The sequence below is a fragment of the Notolabrus celidotus genome, chromosome 1 (assembly GCF_009762535.1).
Source record: "Notolabrus celidotus isolate fNotCel1 chromosome 1, fNotCel1.pri, whole genome shotgun sequence".
Taxonomy (NCBI): Eukaryota; Metazoa; Chordata; class Actinopteri; order Labriformes; family Labridae; genus Notolabrus; species Notolabrus celidotus.
Window position 1 is genome coordinate 23,673,706 of NC_048272.1, and position 19,763 is coordinate 23,693,468.

At 41.0% G+C, this 19,763-nt stretch overlaps 1 protein-coding gene across 1 annotated transcript in view; it reads left to right on the plus strand.

Moving 5' to 3' along the window:
- The window catches only part of plxna1b (plexin A1b), a 213,408-nt gene extending 202,116 nt beyond the window's left edge, over window positions 1-11,292 (plus strand). Inside the window, 7 exon segments of the mRNA XM_034684651.1 lie at window positions 318-421; window positions 563-659; window positions 2,126-2,316; window positions 5,863-6,032; window positions 6,317-6,529; window positions 6,622-6,772; window positions 7,676-11,292. Of these exon segments, the coding sequence (XP_034540542.1) occupies window positions 318-421; window positions 563-659; window positions 2,126-2,316; window positions 5,863-6,032; window positions 6,317-6,529; window positions 6,622-6,772; window positions 7,676-7,771 (1,022 nt within the window). The 3' untranslated portion in view covers window positions 7,772-11,292.
- The last annotated feature ends 8,471 nt before the right edge of the window (window positions 11,293-19,763 follow it).

Consider the following 19,763-nt stretch of genomic DNA (forward strand, 5'->3'; position numbering starts at 1 on the left):
GAGAGGGAACAAAAAGTAGTATACACTGGGAACACAGGTGCACTACCTCAGGGGGTAAATCTGGAATCATCTCAAAGTCTCTCTGAAACCAAAACAAAATATATAAGAGTGAGGAGCCAAAAGTAAAAAAAAAAGACACTGCACCTATTTTCATTCAGTCACTCAATGAACTTTATTGTTTTTATCTTTACAAAGTCAAAACAATTTGACTTTTATTTTGAAGGAGGGTTGCTGCGTTTGTCTGTACGATCCATGTCCTTTTCCTATCCATAAGCAGAACCTCACCAATATCCTTTTTATGCTTGTGTATGTTACAGAATGGAGGCAGGGTAGGATGGCTCGCATCATCCTGCAGGACGAGGACGTCACCACTAAGATTGACAACGACTGGAAGAGATTAAACACACTGGCTCACTACCAGGTATCCCTCCGTTCAACATGATTCAGTGTATTGAAACACTGTAAAATTCATCACAACTTATTTTGTGAGGTTGGATTTATAATCTTTCTGCCGATTTTTTTTGTGCTCTGATTATAAACCATGATTAAAATCCTGTTTCAGGTGACAGACGGCTCTGTGATTGCCCTGGTGCCTAAGCAAAATTCAGCCTACAACATCTCCAACTCCTCTACATTTACCAAGTCTCTCAGCCGATACGGTACGAGTGTGTGTGCGTGCATGTTCGTGTGTATGTCTGCGTGTACAAGTGTATGCATGTGTCATCTCATTTCATATGTACTATTGCAGTTCTTGCGTGATGTCTTCCCTGTGGTCGGAGGTATTCTTACTTTCGTTTTGATCTTTGAGTTATGATGCTTCAGCGGGACCATTGCACTCTCTGTTTAAGGCTACATTCATTTCATGTTCAAGTCTTTTCTATAAGCAAAGTAGTTTAACTACTGTTAGAGCAATCTCATGTTTTCTGCAATACATGACAGCTGTGTGCTGGTAGTCAGGCTCCTTTACTGACTCTTTACTGCTGCACAGTTCTCTCTGTCTGTCTGTCTGTCTGTCTGTCTGTCTGTCTGTCTGTCTGTCTGTCTGTCTGTCTGTCTGTCTGTCTGTCTGTCTGTCTGTCTGTCTGTCTGTCTGTCCATCTGTCTGTCTGTCTGTCTGTCTGTCCATCTGTCTGTCTGTCTGTCTGTCTGTCTGATCTCTGTGCAAAACAGTAGCCCATATTTTGCAAACATGTCGTGCCAAACACTGTCAGGCACATGTGAAGAAAAAGTGTGAAGTATACCTTTGTTTCCCACTTTTTTCCATCTCTCTTTTCTATTTTCTTCATCCTCCTCTGGTGTACAGTAAACTCTGCTCCTGAGCTCTGCCTCCGTGACATACACATAAATACCCACTAACACCCCCATCACACTTACCCTCATATTTCCCTGGTCCACATTCTCTCGTGACATTTTGAACCTCTCAATCCTTTCCTGCTTTGTCACGGAAGTGACAAGCATTCAAAGTGAAAGCGTAACACTGCGTGTCACAAAATAGCGGATCACTGTCCAACAAAAGGGAGGAGGGAGGAAGGGAGAAGGAGAGAGAGTGACAGACAAATTTATTCTGGAATGAAAGAGTGACATGCAAGCAGGAGAAGCTGTCACCTTTCAGAAACGCTTTTAACTTCACACGGAGATTTTTCTCTTTGTAGCTGCCTCAGATTTCTTATTTTTGTGGTTTTGTACCCAGGTAGCTTGATTTACTGCCTGTTTCCCTTGAAATGGTGATTAAAACAAAATACTTTTGAAAATATATCAGGTTTTGTTCATCTAATAATGCCCTTTTACCAACTGCCAAAGGCCCACATTTCTATATTGTATGAGATTCATCATATTATCTGATCTAAATATAAATCTGTGACACAATATCAAACAAAATCAAAAAATGAACAAAATATCTCAATATCACAAAAGAGCTTCAGGACATTAATTATGAACACTACATCCACACACTTCCTCCTTACTGATTCACACCGTCATCCTAGATGCTTTAACTTAATAATAATAGTAGTAGTAATATAATAATATTAATAATATCCCAGAACACGTTTAGCTCCTTGTTTTTGTCTAATCTTTCCTAATGTTATTTTGTCTCATTCACTAAACCCATGTCTCGTCCTTCCAGAGAGCATGCTGAGGACAGCCAGCAGTCCAGACAGTCTGCGCTCCCGAACACCTATGATCACCCCTGACCTCGAGAGCGGAACCAAACTCTGGCACCTGGTCAAGAATCACGACCACTCAGACCAGAGGGAAGGAGACAGAGGGAGCAAGATGGTGTCTGAGATCTACCTGACCAGACTGCTGGCCACTAAGGTATCCAGAAGATGTAGATTCATGCACATATTTACGCACCTTTAGCCCTTAAAAACTTCACTCCCCCACATCTGTCTTCTCCACCAGCAGGCCCTACCCCTGACCTTTGTTTGGTGGTGCTCTCAGAGCTCATTAACATTTTTCATAACCTTTTGAACAAAGACACACATATGCACAGGATAAGTGTGTGTGTGTCTTAATTAGGGGGTTGACCTTTGACTATTGAGTTGTTTTCTTGGTGTTACTGGGCCCTCTGTTGGCAGCCTGAGGGCTTTAGGACTGGGCCTTCACCCTGCGATCATTACTCACCAGATTCCTTCGTGTCCTCAGGACCACTCTGCGGAACCTGTGCTCAGGGTTTTTATGCAGACCGTGTCTTCAGATGATGATCAGAAAGGTTATTTGGCGTTAGAGTTTGTGTTTATGTCCTGAAGAAACAATGGTCAGCCCATGCACTTTTCATCCAAAGTGGGCTGTTAACCGCTATTGAGCAGAGTGTGACAGAGTTCATGTCACTGTTAAATGTTTTGTGAAACAACCATTTAAGCCCTGCGACTATTTCATATTCTGGAGCTATTGAGGCTGGTGCAGTGCGACATGTTTACCTGAGGGAGGTTTGTAAATGTTTTGTAACTGGAACATTGGTTAGATTATTCTTCTGTGAGGCCTGATGCACAGTTGTCTTGCAAAGCAAAGTTGCAGCTGCATGTACACCGTTTGCCCATATTAATATGCTAATCAAATGTTAAAGTATGCGATCAAATTTAATATATTAAGTATTAATTGGCTTAAATGAATACAAATCTTGTATCTAACATTTGTTCTGAGACCTGTTTTTTATTTCTTTTGACATTTTTTCTTAATACCGAGCCCCTGCACCAATGCATTACAAACTTCAAAACATCTACAGCTACGGATAAAAGACCACTGCAGAATGTCTTTCTCTGGTTTTACTACTTATTGGATTTTATTTGAAAAACACAAAACAAAATTGCTCTCAATGCCCCAACTTACAATTAACATGTTCTCATTTATGTCTCTTATTTACAGAAAATGACCACTGGTTCAGAATCAGAATCAGAAATACTTCTTTTATCCCGGGGGGAAATTCAGTCGTTACAGTTGCTCCTATACACAATAAGTAAGAATATCAAATAATATTAAAGCTGGGGTTGGTAGTCAGATTTAGATACGCTTTTTGTTATACTGGTTAAAATGATCTTTATGTCCTGATGGTAATCAATACATAATGTGCTCTTAAAAAAGAGCGAAAAAAACCTGCTATCTACAGCCGGAGTAAACCTGGGAAAAACACCAACCAATCACCGTCATTAGGGTCCAATTTATTCAACCAATCAAATGCTTCCCCTGACTCTATTTACTGCCCCTCTCGGGCCTGTCCCCTCTGACCCGATGAGGTGCTTTGCTCAGGACTGTAGTCCGGATCACAGTCTAAAAAGCTCTCACCACGGGGGCTCTGACAAGCAAAAGAATAAATGACATTTAGCAAGTCCTACTGCAAATGTATATGTTGTACGTACAATACGTTGAGCTTTAATAACCGGTCACTGTCGGCCGTGACCACGCCAACCAACAAAGCAACAACCAATGTTTGAATGAATGAAGCTGCTTGTCTCTCCTCGCTCTCCCGTCCGCACACTCTGCACCTCTCCTGATGCATTCACTAACTGTCAACACTGTAGGAATTAAGAACATCTACACTGAACACGTTTAACAAACAGTAGAGCTGTTACAGTATTATATGTGTTATAACTTTTCTCCTGATATCGTGTCACCAGTACAACTGGATAATGCTAGCATGACAGTTGTGAGTACTAACAGCAGCCATGTTTGTTTGTGTTTTTAACTTTCACTATGATAATGTTTTGGTGAGGACCGGTTTGAATCAGTCACGATCATATGGTCACAGGGGCGTTGTGGAGGAGCTCCGAGGGGAGGTGGGGAGGGGTTAGACGGAGTCCTGAGGAAATGCTACATTCAAACTCATGCTAGTTTTCCGTGACTACCAACCCTAGCTTTAATAGAAGATTTAATTAATAAGATATTAATTCAATACAATGAAAAATAATAATAATAAAAGTATGTACAGAAGACAAAATAAGCTATGTAGAAAATACATGGTTGAAGTCCCCGGAGATCAGGAAGAGGGTACTCTGGTGGTCTGTTTGGAGTCTGGCTATGGTAGCGTTGAGAACATTGGACGCCGTAGTCGGGTTGGCAGAGGGGGGATTTGTAAAATTGAAAATAATCACACCATGCATGTAAAAGGTGCTGATATGAGAAACATCTGGAGTGGTCTCTTATTTATTCAACAGTTTTAAATCTGCATATGAAGTATGAAATGCACTCACATTTAACCAAGAACATGACCAGCTCCTGTCCTTGTGTTGAGTTATTAACATGTTTGAAATCAAAATCCTCACAACAACACTTAATGCTCAGAGCTAAACTTCCACCAGCACTGAACCATCGCGACTTGACTTTATGAAAAACCTAGGTCATATTTTAGTTTTGTGAAAAGATATGTAACAGACCTGTGATATGCACAGAGACCCAGCAACTCAGTCTGCAAACAATCACATGCTTTAATAATTTTCAGTGAACACAGCGTAAAGCAATCATCCGTACAGTCTACAAAGAGTGTCAGGGTTTTGTTCTCATTTGCAAGTACTAACTGTCTTGATGATTCAGCTCACCCTGATACTTCCTCTCCCCCGATGTTTCACTCATTAGCTGTAGATTTCCTTTGTTTGAGCTCCAGGTGGGAAAGTGTGAGGTTAGCGGCATCAGTGTTACCTCGAATGGGAATTACAAGCCAGGGGAAGACAATGAGGAAAATTGGAGCGCTGCAGTTTGTTCATATTTATTTCAGCCCCCACAGCTCTGTATGTTTAGGAAGCTGATTTGTGGATGCTTGAATGAAAAAGAAAATGCAGATTCAACTTCTGGCTGCTTTAAATAAGGCTTTATGCAAGGTGGCCTGGATGTTGGAAGATGGAAGCGAAGACAACGAACGCTTGTGGGAAATATAAAGTCTTTTCAACTACAGAGGAGTTTTTTGAGGATTCAGAATCAGCGGAGTTGTGTGATGTGGTGAAAAACATTGCAGAACAGCCTCGGGTTGAACTCTCATTGGGCCCAATCCTAATACTGTAAAGAAGAATAGCACCATCACAAACTCTCAGAAAGACAGAGTACTAAAAGCAAAGCGCTGTCACTCTCAAACACCTGCTACTGACAGCCGTAGCCTTCAGCCAGACCGTCACTGACAGAGAGGAATAAGCACACAGAGGCTGCTTTTAAGTGGTCAGCTCACTTCCTCACTTTACTACTCCTTGTCAGTGTTATGTAAAAGAACAGAGGATGTATTACCCACCTCAATCTTCTGATGTTAGAGATGGTACAACACATCTTTGGAAAAGAAATATAACATGATAAATCCTAATGCAGTACAAATAAGCAAAAGGCCTTTTCACTCTTTCTTTTTTCCACATTTACCAAAACATTATTGCTTCTCTTTCTCAGGGTACGCTCCAGAAGTTTGTGGATGACCTGTTTGAGACCATCTTCAGCACAGCGCACAGAGGAAGCGCCCTGCCTCTTGCCATCAAGTACATGTTTGACTTCTTGGATGAGCAGGCTGACAAACACTCCATATCAGACTCTGATGTACGGCACACATGGAAGAGCAACTGGTGAGTCTGTGTGTGTGTGTGTTTACTGTGAAAGGTTATCTTTTGCAGTAATAAGTAGCTGCACCGTGTCTCATTAGTGTTGTGAAGAAATGCTGTAGTATGAAACACAGTAGACTCTATGGCAGCAGAAATGCAGCTTTACAGTGCTGCAGAATGTTCAGGCTGCTCCTGTTTTTCTTGCCTCAGGTACTTTATCACTCAGACTGCAGTGCTCTTTGCACCTTTACAGCTTGTTGAGTCCTGTGTCTTTCTCCCCCTCATCCCTGTTTCCTCAATCTTCCCAGCCTTCCTCTGCGGTTCTGGGTGAACGTGATCAAGAACCCACAGTTTGTCTTCGACATCCATAAGAACAGCATCACAGACGCCTGCTTGTCCGTGGTGGCTCAAACATTCATGGACTCTTGTTCGACATCAGAGCATAAGCTAGGGAAAGACTCGCCTTCCAACAAACTGCTCTATGCTAAAGACATCCCCAACTATAAGAACTGGGTAGAAAGGTAGGAACATGCGTCACATTTGTCTCATCATAAAACATCTTTGAATAAAAGTCATCAGGATCTGCATTGATGTTTGTTTTTTTTCTCTCCAGGTACTACTCCGACATCTCCAGGATGCCAGCCATCAGTGACCAGGACATGAGTGCCTACCTGGCGGAGCAGTCACGCCTACATGCAAACCAGTTCAACAGCATGTCGGCCCTTCATGAGATCTACTCCTACATCGTCAAGTACAAGGATGAGGTGAGATTCCTTAGGCTATGTTCACACTGCAGGCAAAAGTAGCCCAAATCTGATTTTTTGGGGGGTCAAGTGACCAGGTCAGATTTTTTAGAGGCAGTGAACACTCAAATCTGGCCACTTCCATATGTGGTCCTGAATCAGATACGGATCTGACTTTTTCAATGCGACCTCATTATGAATGGCCAAGGCGAATTTGATGTGCATTCCATACTTTCACGTCACTTTATAGTGACACACCTCACAATTCTGCGTGGCGGTAGCCTTGCAAAAATGCCAATACAACCCAACTCCTACACGTCTCTTCATGGAGATCTTGGCTGCAGCTCTCATTTGTGTTATATGTTGAGCGTTCATAGAGGGGGTCCTTCCAGCAGTCTGAGAAAAGACAGGCTTATAAATTGGAAGTTATATTGAAAAGATTGCTATTAGAGACAGGCTGCTTCCCTTTATTAATTATTATAGGTGTTTTAATGTTTCATCTGAACAACCGCAGGGTTATGTAAAACTTGCTGCTCTCAGTTACTGATTTTTAACACTTATACATTAATTTCTTAGATTTTTCTAGCATTAAGTATCCCAGCCTTTCTGGTATCCACAGGTCTTATTAAATCTAATGAATGCACAGGAGGCTCTGTGTTTGATTGACTTTCACCGTGGTTAGGGCAAAAACTGACATGGGAAAATACTGGAGTTAGAAGGTAGATGAATTGAGGTTCAGCAGCACAATGTTAGTGAATGTTATTCCATTATTGAGTCCTGATTGTGTATGATAAGGAACTGTATGTATCAATATTGAACAAGCCAGGTCATCTGTTAGACCCCCCTGTCTTCATTGTTTGGGGGAAAGAACTCCATGTTTTGGAGCTGTTATCATTCCCTCTTCTCTCTCCTCTGTATCCTTAGATCTTGTCGGCATTGGAGCGAGACGAGCAGGCGAGGAGACAGAGACTGAGGAGCAAGCTGGAGCAGGTCATTGACACAATGGCCCTTACCAGCTGAGGACCATCCAGCACCTCCATCTCCTCTTCTTCTTCACTCCTCCTCTCCATCTGTCTCTCCCTCTCCGCTCCTCTCACCCGGACAACAAACAAAACTCCAACCCCCCAACAATATGACAGACGAACTGCAAAAAGACTGAAGCAGTAAACTGTAAAAAAGGGGTGGGGGGGTTCAGCAGAGATGGGCGGGCCTGTGTACGCTTACATGTGTATGTGTGTGTTTGTGTGCAGCCCCGTTCAGTGTGTGGGCTGGTGTCTGTGAGAGACTGGGACACCGGACTTGTTCACACTTGGACACGAGGAGAAACATGGACTGACAGCATTAGATTATTGTGGATGTTGGTGTTTGTTGTTTGCTTGATTTTGATTTTAGGAGTTTTGTTTTGATGACGTGATGGTCGTCAAAGAAACAAAGGAAGACTGGACTGGAACTCCATATATGGCATCATGAGCAGGATGGACCAATCTCAGATGAGCCAATGGAGAGAGGCCCTCTAGGTCATGTGACTCCAACAAGTGTCACAGTTTTAAAGGATGTTAGATTTTGTTTTTATGTTGTTGTTTTCTTTTTTGTATAAATGTAATCAACTGCCCACTCTCTGATCTCTCGCCACTTGTATTACTGCTGAATTTGCACAATTTACAGAAACGTTACAAAGGAAGACGATATAGATATTATATAAATACAGCTACGTTTTTAAAGAAAGATTAGAGAGAAAACATTTTTCTTTTCCTTCTATTTCAGTTTGAACCAACAAACACAATAAAAAAGACAACAATAAGACATGATTTGATATTTCAAGTACAAAAAAAAAAATAACGTAGACAAAAAAAACAACGAAAAAGAAACAAAAAAGTCGTACTGTGCCATGTTTTCTTTGAATGTTGTTTAGTGCAAAGACATTTTGTTAGATGGAATGTGCTACCGTATGATTTTGAATATGAACATGCCTAGTGACTGAAAAGAAATGTTTGACCCATCATAAGATCCTTTCTGAAAAAAAGTGTGAAGTGAGATGACAGAAAGTCGCCCCTCTTCTCCAGTTAGCACAGTTCATGGTGTCACGGTGTTGACATGAAGTTGCTGTTGTTTTTAATTCAATCAGTGCAATCTTTTGGTTTCAGAAAACCAAATATATACATACAGGATTGTTGCTTTATCATGACTACGTTAGTATCCTGCACCACGGCTGGTTCAAGGAGTGACGGTTCAGTGAATCATGGTTTAGTGACTGAATAATGAAGTAGCTACATTGCACTACCTGAAATATTCCCATAAGCCCTGACACCACGCAGCCATCATATCTATCTGTTGGGGTCCTGAGTTTTTGTTATCATCCCTTGAAGGGTCATTAATTTTCTGACACAGTCCTGTTAGAGAGTGTTGGCGCTCTCAGAAGCTGTTTACAGGAGCGACTCTGAGGTCAGAGGGAGCTTAGCCGAGAAACAAAGTGGGAAAAGCTGTTTTTAGCCTAAAGCCACTTCTGTCTTTCATTCATTTTCAAAATGTTAATACCCAAATCCAAGGGCAAGGAAAATCTATAGAGCATTCCTCTCCACCTTTAACCTATCTATTTGAGACAGAGGTTTTAGCTTTTTATCTGTGGGGGGTATAGAAAGATATGGAGGTGAGACACCTCTGTTCATTAGGCTGAGTAATCCTCCCCTTAGCCTGCAGCTCTTGTTTCAAACTAGCCTATTGCCATGTGTGGCTTAAGCTTTTTTTTATTACTGCTCTGTTAAGAGGATTTCTTTGTTTCTTTTTGTAAGTCTTGAAGTCAGGGTTTTTGACTTAGTGGTGAAAAATGTTTTCAGATTTTTTTTTTCTGCTTGCCGAAAACCAAACTGTGGTCTGTACAATGTTTTTGTTAATGTTTTCATTTGTAAATTGTATACTTTTCATGATAAACAGAAGCTGTTTGCCATTTTTTTGTTATCAGGTTGTTTTTTGTTTTCAGTTTTGTTTCATGTCTTTATTTTCAACATGTAAATTGTACATTTGACGGTACACAGAAGATGAAATTCTCTTTAGTTTGCCTGAAGTTGAATTACTTGACCGAACTCAAGGTTTTATTTTCCTGATCTCAAGGATCAAAATGAAATTGTTGCATCAGATGAGCGTTGGTGTCTTTGTGATGGAAATGTGACTTGCTGCTTTAACTCTTGTACTTTGATTTTCTATCAAACATTAGGGCTGTCATTTTATGCTGATCATAAACGCTGTCGCTTTCCATTTCTACGCCAGGTTCTTTTAAGAATCAAAACAATCCTCTCCCATCCAAGAAAAGTGAACACACTCCCCAAATTAATATCAGTACACCTTTTTGTTTACATGTCTGAGATGTGACATTGCTCTGCACAGCTGCATACATCTGAGCCGAGTTCAGCCAGCTAACTGTTTAGACCTCATATTTCATTCTGTATCAAAACCAGTCTTTAGGGACCACTCTGCCAACGTTAGAATAAAATGTCTCCTGTTGGCTTACTGAGCTGGTAATACACTGAATAATCTCTGTTAAATAATGTAACTTTAAGAGAGAACTGCAAAATATTCTACTTCACAAGCATTTCAAACACATTTGAATGATCAGTAAACTACAACAGGACATATCCACTGGCTCCATGCTAAAGCACACTCACAGACACCAAACAAGGCTGCAGTGCCCCTCTGGTGATCTGTCAGGCTTTTTAAAGACACTTCAAACATTCTCAGTCTTTCCTCAGGTTCATGCTCCATTTGTGTCATATTCTGGTTGTAATTTGGTTGATTTAAATGGCTGCTGGGGGGAGCTGGATGTTTATCGTTTGCATGGATACTTTCTGTCTAGATCGACCTGGTTTTGCAAGTCTGGGCCCATTTTTAGAGAATATTCCCAACCATCATAATCTGCCTTCCATTTTGCTGTGAGAAGTGACTTGTGTTCATTGGTTATTTTACAGCATGTACGTTTTCGGAGGAGTTTTTGGTGTCATCAGGAAGAGGAATCAACTTCTGAGCTAGAACATGTCTCCAGAACAACATGCTGGTTTTTTTTATATTGAATCAGAACAAATTAACAAGTGAAGTTTACTGGGATCAGTGTGAGCAGACAGCACAGTCATATATCTCATGTTTAATTCTGAGCCGACTAAATGTGCTTTGTCGCACTTTTCAAACAACCTTAGTAGCTAAAATGAACCCTGAGTCCTGGCATCATCCTGTTTTCAGTTTTTTGCTGTTTTTCTGCTTCCTTCTGATTCTGGATTATTCAGTAGTTGCCCTCTTTTTTATTTTCTTTTGTAAATTGAAGTTACATAGAATCCAAGGAAAAAACTAAGCAAATGAATTTGGGACAGAGTTGGCAAAGGAATTTATACTACAATAACTCAGACACATGCAGAGTTTCAGACTTGAAGCGACTGTCACAAGTTTGCAGGTTAACATTCATTGTGTAAATATTCTGTTATTTCCTATTTTGCAGATTTACTACTTGTAAATAAACACACATCAAGGAGAGATTAAACATTTTTTGCTAAATAAAATGTGATTCTGGTTTTTTTTTTTCCTGACTCAATCAGCTGTTATATATATGAATGGATGAAGTAGTAGTAATGCACATATGATGCTCTATGCTCCCATATAAAGCAATGATGTGAAGTGAGCTGTTGTCATGGTGGACTGAAGCCTTAAAGCAGTGTGGTCTTGTCTCATCCTGTTGGAGGGGAGAGGGGGAGATTTAATACAGCTGCATAATAATGACATTGAATATACATACTGAACTGTAGAAATGAACATGAGGGGCACATGTTTAGCTCAGCAGTTAGCACGCCCCATACAAAGCCTAAAGATTTTGACTGAGTGCCCGTGGGCTTGACTCCCAGTCTAAGCCCTTTGCTGCACTTCATACCCCTCCCTCTTCTCCCAACATTTTTTTTTATCTATCTTCTGTAGCTTTGTCAAATAAAGACACAAAATATTTCGAAAATTACATCTCACACCCTCTTGCTATGCCCAAGGCTACTGTGATTGCCACAAACAGGCCAACATTTGTCAGACATTACTAATAAATACCATAGACTGTATAAAATATGGACGTAGTATCCGTGACGTCACCCATCTTTTTCTGAAGCGCTGTTCTGAGGTCAATCGTCGACGGCAGCCATATTGCTTCTGTTGAGCGATTGTGACGTAAAGAGGTGGGCTTTAAGCCTCCTAGCCAACAGCTACAGTGTTCCCGCCTGTCAATCAAGTCAGCTGTGCCTCTCATTGGAAGACTCGTAATCTCAATCTCTTCGAAATTGCCACGTTAGAAAAAAATTCACCCCCCTCACAGTGTGTGCTGATCGAGAAATGAGCTATCCAGACTACACTTGTCTTTTGAACCAGGCTATAAACATGTTTATTTCTGCTGTAAAGATTGTCTTTTTTTAATTGGCCTCAAGCGAATCCTTGATGAACTGCAGTTTTTAGCTCTTCTGCATTGGACTCATATTTTTAGACCGGAGGTTGCCCCTTGTTTGCTACCTAAGAGGATTATGTTTGTATTGTCCAAAGCCTGCCTGTTTACATTAAAAATTAAATCAAAAATTTGATTCATTTTAACCAAAAACACAAAATCTCAGAAAGTCACATCTGACTTGTATGATACCATTGACTCCTGTATTATACCTGCAGAGGACCAATACCTCTTTGAGAGGCTGCATTTATACGTACTACCTGGCTCTCTTATTACCCATCTGTGTTACATGCGTAATTCTAATTGGTCAATGCCCCCAAACAACAGTAATTCTGAATAGTATTTACGACACCAGGGCCAAATAGATCACACACTTCATATCAAATTAATCGATCCAAGGAAAGGAGTCTGACACATCTCATCCCTCCCCATTGACATATTAGCTTTCTAAATTGGCAAAATGTTAACAGCGTGGATGTCATTTTAAAAAAGTGCACTACTTGAGGAGCATAAACTTTAAATTTGTGGTTAATGGCTGACAAATCACAAGCAGAGTGAAGAAGAAGAGAGGAAGAAAACAGCAATAAAACTAGTGAGGGGTGTTAAACCACAAAGGGAGTAGAGTGAATAAGACATTGACCAACAGAAGAAAACAGACATGAAGCAACCAAAAACACAAAATATGGATGGTATATTATATATTTATATTATAATCATAATACTATAACAGGAAATGTTCTGTTCTCACTCAATTCTATTGAACTGAATAACTTTTTGTGTCAAAATTTTACTGCTTGATTTTCTGGCTAACCAAACCTCACCCCACCAATTAGGATAAAAACAGGGTTAAGGTATGGCAGCAAGATGTTTTCAAAGCACAAACTATGTTGAAAGATGATAGCTGTAATTAAATTCTTGTCCATATTTGTAGTTTTAATATTAATACCTATCATTAAATCATATGGTTTGTGCCGTGTGTCATAATTTTATCAACTGTAGGTTGTATAAAGCTCTATTTCCTGTGGATAACCAATCAACATTTGAAAATGAGTAGAAACCCCCTGTGTATGGTCCTTATAAAGGTCATTTAACACAGCTGAAGTTTATATAGTATCTGCATTGGTATTAAAATGTTTCAATTGATACCCAGATGGAATTAGCTTCTTAATGGGCTGTGTCATTTACTATCAAAGAATTTCAGTTCACAATGTTCACAGTGAGGAGAAACCCTCTTGTCAGCCTGCAGCGTGATAGCTTCCCTTCTTTCATAACAGGACCTGCATCATTAATCATTCCGATGGGAATGTAGTTGAGTGGCTGGTGGAGGTTTTTATTCTCCGGAGGTGTTAATACTAACACGTTTACCCCCCAACCATACATCATGCTTGCACTGCCCTCAGCTTACATGGGCACTTACATGGAAGAGTGGGTCTGAGTGTTAATACAGCAGAGCATCAGCAGGGCTCAGAGAGGCTGGCCCAGTCCTTTCCATGGCATGTATTGTTGCTGAACAAGAAGGCATGGAGGAACAGAGAGAAGAAAGCATATTCGATTGAACCAAAACCACCTTGTCCTTTCTTCCTCGGCCTGCCTTGAAGCGTTAGCACTCTGCTCCCCTCCTCCCCCAGCAGATTCAATGAGCCCAGATAGACAGAAAATGTTATCGTTTGCACCATGTGTAACCAGCCGGGCTAATTCAATTAAAATTCCATCCGAGGAGGAACGCTGAAATTGCGTAATGGTCGTGGGAGCACTGAATCTCGTAATGATCCTGTCAAGAGGCAAATGATCTTGCAGCGAGAACATTATGATAAATTCCTTACAAAGCACAAGATGCTCGATTCTCCCCCCTTTCCTCTCTGCCTCCCTCCTCCACCTCTCCTTGCACGCAAAATTCTGTTGCCATAGTTAATAAAGCCATGATCTGTATTTGCCCCCCCTTCCGCCTTAATCTTAGCTACAATTGAAGAGGGCTCTGTGTTTTATCACACACTGAATCCAGTGAAATTGGAAATCTATTTTCGCTGAGGAGTCTTTTGCTAACTGTCAATGTGTGTTGCATCAACTGCATAGTGGAACAGGGGCACCATGAGTGGCAGTGTTATCTTTGGGGCACCTAAATATGGTGCACTGTTAAGTTTCTCCTGGAGAGGGGAAGCTGGCAACCATGGGGCTTTTGGAAAGCTACCGGGTGGATTACTGTCACAGTTCTTAACTTATGGTGCACAGAAAAAGCTGTGTGAGTGTGAAGGTGGGGAGTGGGTGTTAAGTACAGGTGCTGCCAACCTTCAGCCCACTACAGACATACATAGGCGCACCATGCACAGCCCCCTTAGGCAAGTGCAAGTGTGCAGCAGGAATTTTTAGCACAGATGTGGTCTGCACCCTGTTCAAGCATTGCTACAAACCTAGTAGGATACTGACAACTTGAAATAACTGGATATATAAAGTATAAGTTTTAATCAGTTCTTTCTTGTATTACCAAAGAGAGTTTGTACTGTTAGGGGTACCTTGTAGTTCTGCAGTTCCAGACTCTTCACTGAGCCTTTTAGCCTTTGTTTTGGTTTTAAGACTGACAGCCTGACTATCTTTCTATTTTTTTTTTACTGTTGAATTATTTGCTTCTCTTGGCTAAGAAAGGCAGAGATAAGCCAGCTGTACACTCCCTGCAGAGTACCAAACCACACAAAGTAAGCAAATCCCTGGTGAATATAGTGCAGCAATAAGCAGCTTAAAGCTCCTGTGAGGAACTTCTGCCTTGTGTTGATTTTGGTGTCTACTGTGGACAAAGCAGTAACCATCATTTCTTTGCCTATCTTGCTCTTAACATGTGCAAGTAGTTTCCTTTAGAGGGGAGGTATCATGCCTTTTAGTATTAAATACGATTAAGTTGAAATGTTGGATGTCAATACCTAAAGTGACCATAGTTTCAAGTTGTGAGGTAAACATTTGGTGGGGTAATCCCAGGATGTGACTACAGGCTTGTCACAGGGTTCTCTTTCTGGACTCAAAACAATGAGGGAAAAACAGAGGCGTAGTCAGAAGAATGAAGTTTGATTGTTTAATTGGCTACCTGCCTCCCCAGTGCAATAGAAAAAAAATATTTACAAAAGCAAAAAAAAAAAATGAAGCTAATTTACAATTGTTCACAGCAGTACGTCACTGTCGTCTGAGTTCTACATTTACTCACGTGACACAAAAAAAACAGCGGTTGTTCATCACAAAGCACACACACAGAGACGTTACCTGCTGAGTAACTTGGCTCAACTGTCAAAGAGACAAAACTGGCCCTGTTTTAAAGTTTAGCCCATCCCACTGGGCGTTTGAAATTACACAATTTTTCCCAAACAATTATATTCCCACATTAAGGTCATTTTAAGGCGAGTAACCTTAAATAGAATGTACTGTATTCATCCCGGAAGGGGGAAATTCAGGTGTCTGGCAGATAAAATTATAAAAATCCCATAAAACAAGTAATTCAGGTGTCTGTCAGCTCACCTCCCATTGGCTAGGGAGTTATGAAGCCTAATGGCTGCAGGGATGAATGATTTTCTGAATCTCTCAGTCCTGCTGCGCAGAGAGATGAGCCAATAGAATAACACAAAATGTCTGCAGGCATTTTCCTTACCCAATCAAACACAGATAATTTAAAACAAACAAAAAGATTAATTAAACACCGTCACGTGGCCACTTTTGGCCTCCATACATCCATGTATGGTGCGCACCAGATGGGCTCGGTTTCCACATTTCGGACGCGATGGTTGAGCTCCAGCCGGTAAGTGCAGCAACCCAAAGACAGTATGTGTTTAAACAATGTTAGAGCTCAAGAGTACACCCTGAGAAACTCTGAACGGAGAGGGAAAGAAGGATGTTGGCATGTTAACCGGAAAGAATGAAAATGCTGTTAGGAACGGGAAAAGTTTGGTGCGTGCATGCATGCGTGTGTGTCGGTGTCGGCATGTGCGCGCTGCCCGATGTTAGTGACGGTGCCACTCCGGTGTTATTATCGCCCTACTGGTTTCTACGCTAAATGGTTTCCGTGATCCAGCTGTGTTGTATTTACTTACAGACAGGCGCTGTGTTCTGCTTCAGACACAAGATTCGCCACACATTTACAAACATATTAACAGAAGTTCTCGGGTCTCATCTCACATCTACTGCAGCAACAATGGTTGGATCAGTGAGCAGTGCATCATAGCTACTGACGAAAGTCATTAAATATGTAAAAAGAAAGTATTTTCAAACATAAGCGGAGTTGGATTCGTTCCCACAAGAGCAAAATATGACTTCATCGGCAGACTGCTACCTAAGCTCGTGAGCCACGTGGCTCACTTAGTTATCTGCTTCCGACAGGAATCAATCAACTACGTCATCATCCAGGTCACAGCCAGGGCACATGTTGGTCTGTGCTCACCTGAAACAACTGGTTTCCTTGAGTTGTTATCAGGAAATACTGAACCATGTTTAGCGAAAGTTTTCTCCAAACTACGGCCTTATTAACCTCTGAACTGCAGCACACTACTACACCTTACTCTGTCACAGGTAAATACTTTATAACGGTGACCATCTAATCCACAGAACTCGGTTAAAATACGCTTTTAGACGGTTTTACAGGGAGACGTGGGAACCCAGTGCAGAAGGTGTTTTCAAGTCGTGTCTCATTTAGAGTCTACTGCAGGAAGAATAACTCAGGTGAAGGAATCACAGGATCACAGACATCTACAAAAATACAGCTATTAAAATACATAAGAGAGTGTTGCTCCGCGATGCATTTTATAATCACTATTTAAAACATTATTGAACTCCACGCCAGGTCACACTTCACCTGATGTTGTCACTTTTTGCCGTTGTGAATATGTGTAGGTCTGAAGTGTGCTGTCAGGCAGCACCTAATAAAGCATCACTACCTACAAACACCTTACTAAATATATTGGGGTATTTCCTCACACAGACCCAGAGTAACCTGTTGTTTTAGATGAGCACAGACCAAAATGTAACCCGACACTCACGTGTATAATATTTCAGTGACAGGACTATATTAACTAAGTAGAGTCCGTTGGGTAGTGGTTATGATTATGGATCGAGACTTTTGGGCTTTTTAATTTTATTTGCGTGAGATCGAGTCTCTGTTTTTGTTCATCTTTGCATATATTTTTGTATTTTTTGTTTCAGATGAATACAGACCAACATGTTCCCTGGCTGAGACCTGGATGATGACGTAGTTGATTAATACCTGTTGAAATCAATGAACCACAGTGAGCCTTGTGGCTCAGGAGCTTAGGTAGCGGTCTGCCGATGAAGTCATATTTTGCTCTCGTGGGAACGAATCCAACTCCACTTATGTTTGAAAATACTTTATTTTTACATATTTAATGACTTTCGTCAGTAGCTATGATGCACTGCTCAGTGATCCGACCATTGTTGCTGCAGTAGATGTGAGATGAGACCCGAGAACTTCTGTTAATATGTTTGCAAATGTGTGGCGAATCTTGTGTCTGAAGCAGAACACAGCGCCTGTCTGTAAGTAAATGCAACACAGCTGGATCACGGAAACCAGTTAGCATAGAAACCAGTAGGGCGATAACACCAGCACAAGGCTACTCTGAGGAGCTTGTTCAAAAAGTCACACAAGAATTAAGCAAGAGAAACATTTCATGGCATCACTGATTGGTGAATCTCATTAAAAGAACTGTATGAACGGAGTACTTACCCAGCAGAAACATCCTATGATGTTAACTGATCTGTATTTTCTTGTTATTCCCTTTACAAACAGTCCGAGTCAGATTTAGGTTCCACAATACACTTAAACATTTCAACAATTAATAACTGATAAAGTCTTTATAGCATGGCAACAGTGGAGGAGGCTTCCCTTGAGCTTGCCACTCGAAGAAAATGGGTTGCTTAAATGAGGCAGTTCAGAAAGAAGCTGACATGAGGGTTTCAAAGACACCAGCCTGAGATGAATCGTTTTTTAGAGCTGTAAATTGTGTTCAAATATGCTTTTATAGCTGGTTGTGGTTTTAAAAAAAGTTGTGGGAATAAGATTGTACCTGTCATAACTTTATAATTTTTTGAACCCGCAAATTTGAATTTAACCCATGAGCAGACCAGTAGTATTTGAGCAAAGTAGTTCAGTGTCTCCCTCAAATAATGTCCCCACTCCTTACAGGCATTAATGCAGTTCCATAGTCACTTGTAATGTCCTGTAAAAATCAAGGCATCTTCTCCAAGCCAGTTAGTACATTTTAAGTGAAGCGTTCATCATCGTCTCTGCGTCTGAGTTCACTGGCGGATGCTCCTCTGTTCCGACTGGCTTATTAATTTCCCCACAGGTAAAAACCATTACGGCCGATGTCTCCCTGTCAGGGCCAGAAAAAATCCATTCCCTGCTCCACTGACCTAAAGCATCCTGATGTCTGATTAACACACATGAGTTGACAATATGGAGTGTTGCAGAGTGTTTAAAGAGGTCATCTATAGTATCTTCTGCACCTAATCTAGCGTGCACTGCTCCACTGCTTCTGACCAAAGCTGTTAAAAATGATGGTTTACTTTCTCATTTGATGTATTTCATAAATTTCCACTTTAGCTGAAAAATCTTGACCTTGAATCGATTGTGGGCTTAACTTGCCTTCCACATGTCACCTTGCTCACCTTTGAGCTTCACTTCCTTCCAAGATCTACACTCAAGCACACAAACACACACAGCTCCCTGAGGAGACGCCCCGCTGTGAGTGGGAGAGGTGGTCTGTCTGTTTCGCCTGTCTTACCCGCCAGGTGATGGGTCAAATCCCCCAGGACTCAGAGCAGTCTGTTTGATTAAGCTCACACCTCCATTCAAGTATGGAGAGATCAACTGAGACTGTGTGTGCGGGAATATCTATGCTTCTGTATCCATGTGTGTATGCAGAAATGCTTTCACATGCATGCTTTTGATTATCAGCTCTGAGTGGGTTCACATGAATGGTTTGTGTGCAGTCTGGAGGTCACTGAGGTCAATTTCAGACTTCCCACACATGCCATTGTCAGTCAATTTAATCACTACTCTTCCAGCTGATGCTCTGCACCAGATTTATTAATGCTTTAGAACTGTTGCTTATAGCCGTAGTCTCCTTTTTCTTTCTCCCTTCCTCGCACAAACACACACATGTGCAAACACACTCACAAACACACAATGCAGCCTGCTTTCATCTTCAAATGTGTGTCTTTGGCTATAATTTTTTTTTCCCTGTGTCTTGCAGCTTCAGTGAACTGGACTTGAAAGCGGCTGCTGTTCCTCGGAGAGAAGAATGAATCTCTTTGGGTCTATTGTGGCATTAAGCTTTGAGGGGGCACAACAAAGAAGTCAAATAGATATGTACATATTTTTCAGTTGCTTTATTTTCTCCAATTATTTGAAAGGCTCTCGATAGAGCTGTTTTTTTAAAAACAATAAGAAGAATAACTCTCCCTGTTCATGCTAAGTAATTAGCAGCAATGGAGAGAGATACAACTGCATTGCGTGTTCTTTAAAGATAACAAAACAGAACAGATGAAATAGAAAGAATACTTGTATTT